The following is a 9,026-nucleotide window of genomic DNA, read 5'->3' on the forward strand; positions in this document are numbered from 1 at the left end:
AAAAGGGATAGAAGGGAATGGGGGGGGGGGTGGTAGGGGGTGGGGAGAGGCTCAGAGCAGAGGGGCCAAAGGGCCTGTTTCGGTGCTGCAAGTGATAACTGAGGGATGCTATCCTGTGACAGTCGGAGAGCTAGCTGACTGACCCTGATGGACACAAGCTGATAATATTGTACTTTGATGTTTATTCATTTTAAACCCTAGCTCGAATTAATTTACAGATTGGCAAATAATCACAGGGATGGCAGTGGAGATCGGAGCCTGGGTCCCCGCGGAGACTCGGAACATCGCCTGGTGCTACCCCTTGCTGTAAAACTGCGCCAAATTCAGGTCGTTCCCCATCAGCTCCTCTTCCACGCTCTCCAGGGCCCACCGGTGGTCTACCACCTCCAGAGCCTCCCACTCTGCCTGGTGGGGGAGACAACAGTGTCAGCGGGTAGAGGGTAACCCAGGGAATCCACTCCCCCTAGACAGGGAGATCTAACCCAGGGGAATCCACTCCCCCCCCGGACAGGGAGATCTAACCCAGGGGAATCCACTCCCCCCCGGACAGGGAGATCTAACCCATGGGAATCCATTCTCCCCGGACAGGGAGATCTAACCCATGGGAATCCATTCTCCCCGGACAGGGAGATCTAACCCAGGGGAATCCACTCCCCCTAGACAGGGAGATCTAACCCAGGGCAATCCACTCCCCCCCGGACAGGGAGATCTAACCCAGGGGAATCCACTCCCCCCCCCGGACAGGGAGATCTAACCCAGGGGAATCCACTCCCCCCCGGACAGGGAGATCTAACCCAGGGGAATCCATTCTCCCCGGACAGGGAGATCTAACCCATGGGAATCCATTCTCCCCGGACAGGGAGATCTAACCCAGGGGAATCCACTCCCCCTAGACAGGGAGATCTAACCCAGGGGAATCCACTCCCCCCCCGGACAGGGAGATCTAACCCAGGGGAATCCACTCCCCCCCGGACAGGGAGATCTAACCCAGGGGAATCCACTCCCCCCCGGACAGGGAGATCTAACCCAGCGGAATCCATTCTCCCCGGACAGGGAGATCTAACCCAGGGGAATCCACTCCCCCTAGACAGGGAGATCTAACCCAGGGGAATCCACTCCCCCCCGGACAGGGAGATCTAACCCAGGGGAATCCACTCCCCCCCCCGGACAGGGAGATCTAACCCAGGGGAATCCACTCCCCCCCGGACAGGGAGATCTAACCCAGGGGAATCCACTCCCCCCCGGACAGGGAGATCTAACCCAGGGGAATCCACTCCCCCCCGGACAGGGAGATCTAACCCAGGGGAATCCACTCCCCACAGACAGGGAGATCTAACCCAGGGCAATCCACTCCCCCCCGGACAGGGAGATCTAACCCAGGGCAATCCACTCCCCCCCGGACAGGGAGATCTAACCCAGGGGAATCCACTCCCCACAGACAGGGAGATCTAACCCAGCGGAATCCATTCTCCCCGGACAGGGAGATCTAACCCATGGGAATCCATTCTCCCCGGACAGGGAGATCTAACCCAGGGGAATCCACTCTCCCCAGACAGGGATATCTAACCCATGGGAATCCATTCTCCCCAGACAGGGAGATCTAACCCAGGGGAATCCATTCTCCCCGGACAGGGAGATCTAACCCAGGGGAATCCACTCCCCCCCCCGGACAGGGAGATCTAACCCAGGGGAATCCACTCCCCACAGACAGGGAGATCTAACCCATGGGAATCCATTCTCCCCAGACAGGGATATCTAACCCAGGGGAATCCTTTCTCCCCGGACAGGGAGATCTAACCCAGGGGAATCCACTCCCCCCCCCGGACAGGGAGATCTAACCCAGGGGAATCCACTCCCCCCCCGGACAGGGAGATCTAACCCAGGGGAATCCACTCCCCCCCCGGACAGGGAGATCTAACCCAGGGGAATCCACTCCCCCCCGGACACGGAGATCTAACCCAGGGGAATCCATTCTCCCCAGACAGGGAGATCTAATCCAGGGGAATCCACTCCCCCCCCCCCCGGACAGGGAGATCTAACCCAGGGGAATCCACTCCCCCCCGGACAGGGAGATCTAACCCAGGGGAATCCACTCCCCCCCGGACAGGGAGATCTAACCCAGGGGAATCCACTCCCCCCCCCCCCGGACATGGAGATCTAACCCAGGGGAATCCACTCCCCCCCCCCCCGGACAGGGAGATCTAACCCAGGGGAATCCTTTCTCCCCAGACAGGGAGATCTAACCCAGGGGAATCCACTCCCCCCCCGGACAGGGAGATCTAACCCAGGGGAATCCACTCCCCACAGACAGGGAGATCTAACCCAGGGCAATCCACTCCCCCCCGAACAGGGAGATCTAACCCAGGGGAATCCACTCCCCACAGACAGGGAGATCTAACCCAGCGGAATCCATTCTCCCCGGACAGGGAGATCTAACCCATGGGAATCCATTCTCCCCGGACAGGGAGATCTAACCCAGGGGAATCCACTCTCCCCAGACAGGGATATCTAACCCATGGGAATCCATTCTCCCCAGACAGGGAGATCTAACCCAGGGGAATCCTTTCTCCCCGGACAGGGAGATCTAACCCAGGGGAATCCACTCCCCCCCCCGGACAGGGAGATCTAACCCAGGGGAATCCACTCCCCACAGACAGGGAGATCTAACCCAGGGCAATCCATTCTCCCCGGACAGGGAGATCTAACCCAGGGCAATCCATTCTCCCCGGACAGGGAGATCTAACCCAGGGGAATCCACTCCCCCCCCGGACAGGGAGATCTAACCCAGGGGAATCCACTCCCCCCCCCCCCACCCCCCCCCGGACAGGGAGATCTAACCCAGGGGAATCCACTCCTCCGATGACGGGGAGAGTGAACATCATTAACGTACACAACCCGCCTCCCATGGCCCCTACCCCCTCCCCATCCCTTCACTCTTCCCTCCCCACCCCCTCCACCACACGCCCCCTCCCTCTCCTCTCTCAGCACCTACCTTGAAAGCCTTGTTGGTGTCCGGCGCCATGGACAGGGCAGCCCCTGTGAGCTGGTCCTCCAGGGTTCGGGAGTGGTCGGCTGCTGCGGAGACAGGATGGGGGGGATATCAAAGGGGGTGGGGCATGTCCCGGCAAGCCACCCCGCATTTCGGGAGCAGACAGCGACCCGGAGGGAGTGGGAACTCACCGTTATCCTGGCCCAGGATTAAGGAGTACAAACGACGCAGTCCGAAAACATTCAGGAAGTACCAGGAGGCGGAGCTGACCCTGAGGGCACAGACAGGAGGTGTCGGGTTAGTAACGGGAGGGGGTGCCAGCTCGAGCACAGTGACTCGCTCCCCGCCGTGGACAGACAGGCTCGCAACCCCCCCACCCACCACCACCACCACCACCACCCTCGGGATGTCCCGAGATCAGCAAGACCCCACAAACAGCAATGCCAGGATGTCCCGTTTTTAGCGAAGTCGGTCGAGGGGTAAATATTGTCTTCAGGACACCGGGGGGGAGAACCCACCATCGCGCCCCCCCACCCCCCCCACTTCTTTAAATCACAGCCGTGGGATCTTTTACACCCACCCGAGGGGGCAGACGGGGCCTCGGTTTAACGTCTCATCCCGAAGGACAGCACCTTCAGTTCAAAGAGGGGCTGAATGGCCTCCTCCTGTTCCTGTGTAACGGGCTCGAGAGGGGCTGAATGGACCTCCTCCTGTTCCTGTGTAACAGGCTCGAGAGGGGCTGAATGGACCTCCTCCTGTTCCTGTGTAACAGGCTCGAGAGGGGCTGAATGGACCTCCTCCTGTTCCTGTGTAACGGGCTCGAGAGGGGCTGAATGGACCTCCTCCTGTTCCTGTGTAACGGGCTCGAGAGGGGCTGAATGGACCTCCTCCTGTTCCTGTGTAACGGGCTCGAGAGGGGCTGAATGGACCTCCTCCTGTTCCTGTGTAACGGGCTCGAGAGGGGCTGAATGGACCTCCTCCTGTTCCTGTGTAACGGGCTCGAGAGGGGCTGAATGGACCTCCTCCTGTTCCTGTGTAACGGGCTCGAGAGGGGCTGAATGGACCTCCTCCTGTTCCTGTGTAACGGGCTCGAGAGGGGCTGAATGGACCTCCTCCTGTTCCTGTGTAACGGGCTCGAGAGGGGCTGAATGGACCTCCTCCTGTTCCTGTGTAACAGGCTCGAGAGGGGCTGAATGTGAGACCTGTCGGGACACTCACCAGGATGCATCGAGTGAGACCAGCTCAATCCCCCGCTGTAACATGGGTTTGAAGCGGAGAGTCAATGGGAATGGGACCTTAGCTGTAGAGAGAGAAACAGGAACAGAAGATGCTGCTTAAACTGGGCTGAAACAGGAATGAAAACAGCCAAAAAGCATAAACACACGCGCACAGCAAACAGGGGCAGGGATGAGGCGATTGTCGGTAAGAGTTAAATGACCTGTTCCCCCCACCTGCCCCACCCCCACAGGATTCCCATCCATTGTACCCACCCACATCCTTCGCCCATCTGTCAATGTCTTACTTCTGACCAACCGCAGCCCGGCTACCCCCCCACCCCCCCCGCCCAACCCACCAATACCCGCTAGCGTCACTCACCATCACCCCTCCCCCCCCACACTGATACCCACTGGCGTCACTCACCATCACCCCTCCCCCCCACCCACCGATACCCGCTGGCTTCACTCACCATCCCCGCCTCTCCCCCCCCACACCCCACCCCACACACCCTGTGAATTTTTCCCCTTTGAGTATTTCTCCGATTCTCCCCTTTTGAACGTTCCTATTGAATCTGCTTCCACCGCCCTTTCAGGCAGCGCCTTCCAGATCACCACAACTCGCTGTGTCAGACACATTCTCCTCATCTCCCCCCCACCCCCTCTGGATCTTTTACCGATTCTCTTCAATCTGTCCCCACTCCCCCCCTCTGCTTACCAACCCTCCTGCCACTGGAAACAGTTTCTCCTCATTGACTCGATCCAGACTCCCTCGTGATTCTGAACGCCTCGATTCAATCTCCACCTTAACCTTCTCCGCTCAAAGGAGAACAATCCCGGCTCCTCCAAACACTCCACATAAACTGAAGCCCCCTCATTCCGGGGAACCGGTCCTGGTAAATCTCCCTCCCTCCGCACCCTCTCCGAAACCCTCCACGTCCTTCCCAAGGTGCGGGGGGCTGGAATTTGATACAGTACAGAAGGCGTTGGACGCCCCCCCCCATCCCCCCCAACCTGAGACACATTGACCTTGTCCAGCACGGTCCCACTGCCAAGCACACCTTACGCCTCCCGGGTTGACCCATGGACCTCTCCAGCCCACACCCGATCAGCGAGCTCACCCAGACAACGCGCTAACTTACTGGTGACAAATCCCGAGAAGGCCCAATTGATCCAGCCACCGATCAGGATCATTGGCAGAACGTTGGTCAGGTTCCCCTTCATCAGGTCCGTCAGCATGCTGGGGTCTGAGGGGAGATATCGGGGTCAGAGAGCAGAGTGAAGCAGCAGGAATAGAAACAGAGGCAACAAGATCCAACCTCCCCCACCACCGAACCCCACCCGTCCACACCTGCTCCTCTCGAGCCCCAATCACGACCACAGCCAAACGCGGGCATCCTGGGGTCTGGGAGGTGTTGCCAAATTCGCCAGTCACACAGACCCTTCCCCACCAGTACTGTACCCAAGTGTTATACCGTGACAGACCCGTCCCCACCAGTACTGTACCCCAGTGTTATACAGTGACAGACCCGTCCCCACCAGTACTGTACCCAAGTGTTATACAGTGACAGACCCGTCCCCACCAGTACTGTACCCCAGTGTTATACAGTGACAGACCGGTCCCCACCAGTACTGTACCCCAGTGTTATACAGTGACAGACCCGTCCCCACCAGTACTGTACCCCAGTGTTATACAGTGACAGACCCGTCCCCACCAGTACTGTACCCCAGTGTTACACAGTGACAGACCCGTCCCCACCAGTACTGTGCCCCAGTGTTATACAGTGACAGACCCGTCCCCACCAGTACTGTACCCCAGTGTTATACAGTGACAGGCCCGTCCCCACCAGTACTGTACCCCAGGGTTATACAGTGACAGACCCTGTCCCCACCAGTACTGTACCCCAGTGTTATACAGTGACAGACCCCCCCCCACCAGTACTGTACCCCAGTATTACACAGTGACAGACCCATCCCCACCAGTACTGTACCCCAGTGTTATACACTGACAGACCCGTCCCCACCTGAACTGAACCCCGGTGTTATACAGTGACAGACCTGTCCCCACCAGTAATGTACCCCAGTGTTATACAGTGACAGACCCGTCCCCACCAGTACTGTACCCCAGTGTTATACAGTGACAGACCCGTCCCCACCAGTACTGTACCCCAGTGTTATACAGTGACAGACCTGTCCCCACCAGTACTGTACCCCAGTGTTATACAGTGACAGACCCGTCCCCACCAGTCCTGTACCCCATATTATACACTGACAGACCCATCCCCACCAGTACTGTACCCCAGTGTTATACAGTGACAGACCCGTCCCCACTAGTACTGTACCCCAGTGTTATAAAGTGACAGACCCGTCACCACCAGTACTGTACCCCATATTATACACTGACAGACCCGTCCCCACCAGTACTGTACCCCAGTGTTACACAGTGACAGACCCGTCCATACCAGTACTGTACCCCAGTGTTACACAGTGACAGACCAGTCCCCACCAGTACTGTACCCCAGTGTTATATAGTGACAGACCCGTCCCCACCAGTACTGTACCCCAGTGTTATACAGTGACAGACCCCGTCCCCACCAGTACTGTACCCCAGTGTTACGCAGTGACAGACCCGTCCCCACCAGTACTGTACCCCAGTGTTATACAGTGACAGACCCGTCCCCACCAGTACTGTACCCCAGTGTTATACAGTGACAGACCCGTCCCCACCAGTACTGTACCCCAGTGTTAGACACTGACAGACCCGTCCCCAACAGTAATGTACCCCAGTGTTATACAGTCACTGACCCGTCCCCACCAGCACTGTACCCCAGTGTTATACAGTGACAGACCCGTCCCCACCAGTACTGTACCCCAGTGTTATACAGTGACAGACCCATCCCCACCAGTACTGTACCCCAGTGTTATACAGTGACAGACCCATCCCCACCAGTACTGTACCCCAGTGTTATACAGTGACAGACCCGTCCCCACCAGTCCTGTACCCCATATTATACACTGACAGACCCGTCCCCACCAGTACTGTACCCCAGTGTTATACAGTGACAGACCCGTCCCCACCAGTACTGTACCCCAGTGTTATAAAGTGACAGACCCGTCCCCACCAGTACTGTACCCCATATTATACACTGACAGACCCGTCCCCACCAGTACTGTACCCCATATTATACACTGACAGACCCGTCCCCACCAGTACTGTACCCCAGTGTTATATAGTGACAGACCCGTCCTCACCAGTACTGTACCCCAGTGTTATATAGTGACAGACCCGTCCTCACCAGTACTGTACCCCAGTGTTATACAGTGACAGACCCCGTCCCCACCAGTACTGTACCCCAGTGTTATACAGTGACAGACCCCGTCCCCACCAGTACTGTACCCCAGTGTTATACAGTGACAGACCCCGTCCCCACCAGTACTGTACCCCAGTGTTATACAGTGACAGACCAGTCCTCACCAGTACTGTACCCCAGTGTATACAGTGACAGGCCCGTCCCCACCAGTACTGTACCCCAGTGTTATACACTGACAGACCCGTCCCCACCAGTACTGTACCCCAGTGTTACACAGTGACAGACCCGTCCCCACCAGTACTGTACCCCAGTGTTACACAGTGATAGACCCGTCCCCACCAGTACTGTACCCCAGTGTTACACAGTGATAGACCTGTCCCCACCAGTACTGTACCCCAGTGTTACACAGTGATAGACCCGTCCCCACCAGTACTGTACCCCAGTGTTATACAGTGACAGACCCGTCCCCACCAGTACTGTACCCCAGTTGTATGCACTGACAGACCTGTCCCCACCAGTACTGTACCCCAGTGTTATACACTGACAGACCCGTCCCCCCCAGACATTACCTGTCACAGGGTTTTTTGGCGTCACCTTCCTTTTTGTTTTCTTAAAGAAGCCGGCTTCAGGATCATTGAAGAAATGCTTCCTCATGATGAAGGACTATGAGGTAAAGAGAGCAGTAAAGAGTTAGGCTGTGGTGCCCAGCCATTAATTACGAGCCCACACAGGACAACGAGGCTGATGGTATCTATCCCAGAAACTCACTACGATGTATCTGGCACCCTCGCCTCACAGGGTGGGGCTGGGGTGAGGTGGGGCGGGGGGAGGGCGGTGGGGTTAAAGTCATGGTCATGTTCCCCACTTCAGAGACTCTCAGCCCAAAATCCAATCAAACACTCGTATATACATGTTCCCCGGTACGTCCACAACTGCCTAGTCAATCACCAACTACCCCACCTTCATCTCTCCCCCGTCCCCTCTTCATCTCTCCCCCCGTCCCCTCTTCATCTCTCCCCCCGTCCCCTCTTCATCTCCCCCCGTCCCCTCTTCATCTCGCCCCCGTCCCCTCTTCATCTCCCCCCGTCCCCTCTTCATCTCTCCCCCCGTCCCCTCTTCATCTCTCCCCCCGTCCCCTCTTCATCTCCCCCCGTCCCCTCTTCATCTCTCCCACCGCCCTCTCTTCATCTCCCCCCCGTCCCCTCTTCATCTCTCCCCTGTCCCCACTTCATCTCTCCCTATCACCTCTTCATCTCTCCCCCCGTCCCCTCTACATCTCCCCCCGTCCCCTCTACATCTCCCCCCGTCCCCTCTTCATCTCCCCCCGTCCCCTCTTCATCTCCCCCCGTCCCCTCTTCATTTCCCCCTGTCCCCTCTTCATCTCTCCCCCGTCCCCTCTTCATCTCTCCCCCGTCCCCTCTTCATCTCTCCCCCGTCCCCTCTTCATCTCTCCCCCGTCCCCTCTTCATCTCTCCCCCGTCCCCTCTTATCTCTCCCCCGTCCCCTCTTAAT

The 9,026-nt window shown here is 57.9% G+C and overlaps 1 protein-coding gene across 2 annotated transcripts; it reads right to left on the minus strand.

Moving 5' to 3' along the window:
* Nucleotides 1-165: 165 nt before the first annotated feature.
* On the minus strand, nucleotides 166-8,187 carry LOC121274212 (ER membrane protein complex subunit 3-like). 2 transcript variants are annotated; one of them, XM_041181411.1, is made up of 6 exons: nucleotides 8,084-8,187; nucleotides 5,346-5,450; nucleotides 4,208-4,289; nucleotides 3,181-3,260; nucleotides 2,993-3,072; nucleotides 166-405 (listed from the first exon to the last, which is right to left on the minus strand). In XM_041181411.1, exons 1-6 carry the CDS (start codon nucleotides 8,166-8,168, stop codon nucleotides 295-297), a joined length of 543 nt encoding a protein of 180 aa, XP_041037345.1. In that variant the 5' UTR covers nucleotides 8,169-8,187; the 3' UTR covers nucleotides 166-294. The 2 variants fall into 2 exon arrangements, with proteins under 2 accessions (XP_041037345.1, XP_041037344.1); XM_041181410.1 differs by having other exon boundaries at nucleotides 2,993-3,075.
* Between the last annotated feature and the right edge of the window lie 839 nt (nucleotides 8,188-9,026).

This window comes from Carcharodon carcharias, assembly GCF_017639515.1.
Source record: "Carcharodon carcharias isolate sCarCar2 chromosome 35 unlocalized genomic scaffold, sCarCar2.pri SUPER_35_unloc_23, whole genome shotgun sequence".
NCBI lineage: Eukaryota > Metazoa > Chordata > Chondrichthyes > Lamniformes > Lamnidae > Carcharodon > Carcharodon carcharias.

Excerpts from the sequence above, each read along its gene's own strand:
- LOC121274212 (XM_041181410.1), bottom strand. The coding sequence starts at position 8,168 with ATGAGGAAGCATTTCTTCAATGATCCTGAAGCCGGCTTCTTTAAGAAA. Across the intron at positions 5,451-8,083 it reads GCCAAAAAACCCTGTGACAG|ACCCCAGCATGCTGACGGAC; the intron begins GTAATGTCTGGG and ends ATCTCCCCTCAG. Across the intron at positions 4,290-5,345 it reads CTTCTCGGGATTTGTCACCA|CTAAGGTCCCATTCCCATTG; the intron begins GTAAGTTAGCGC and ends CTCTCTCTACAG.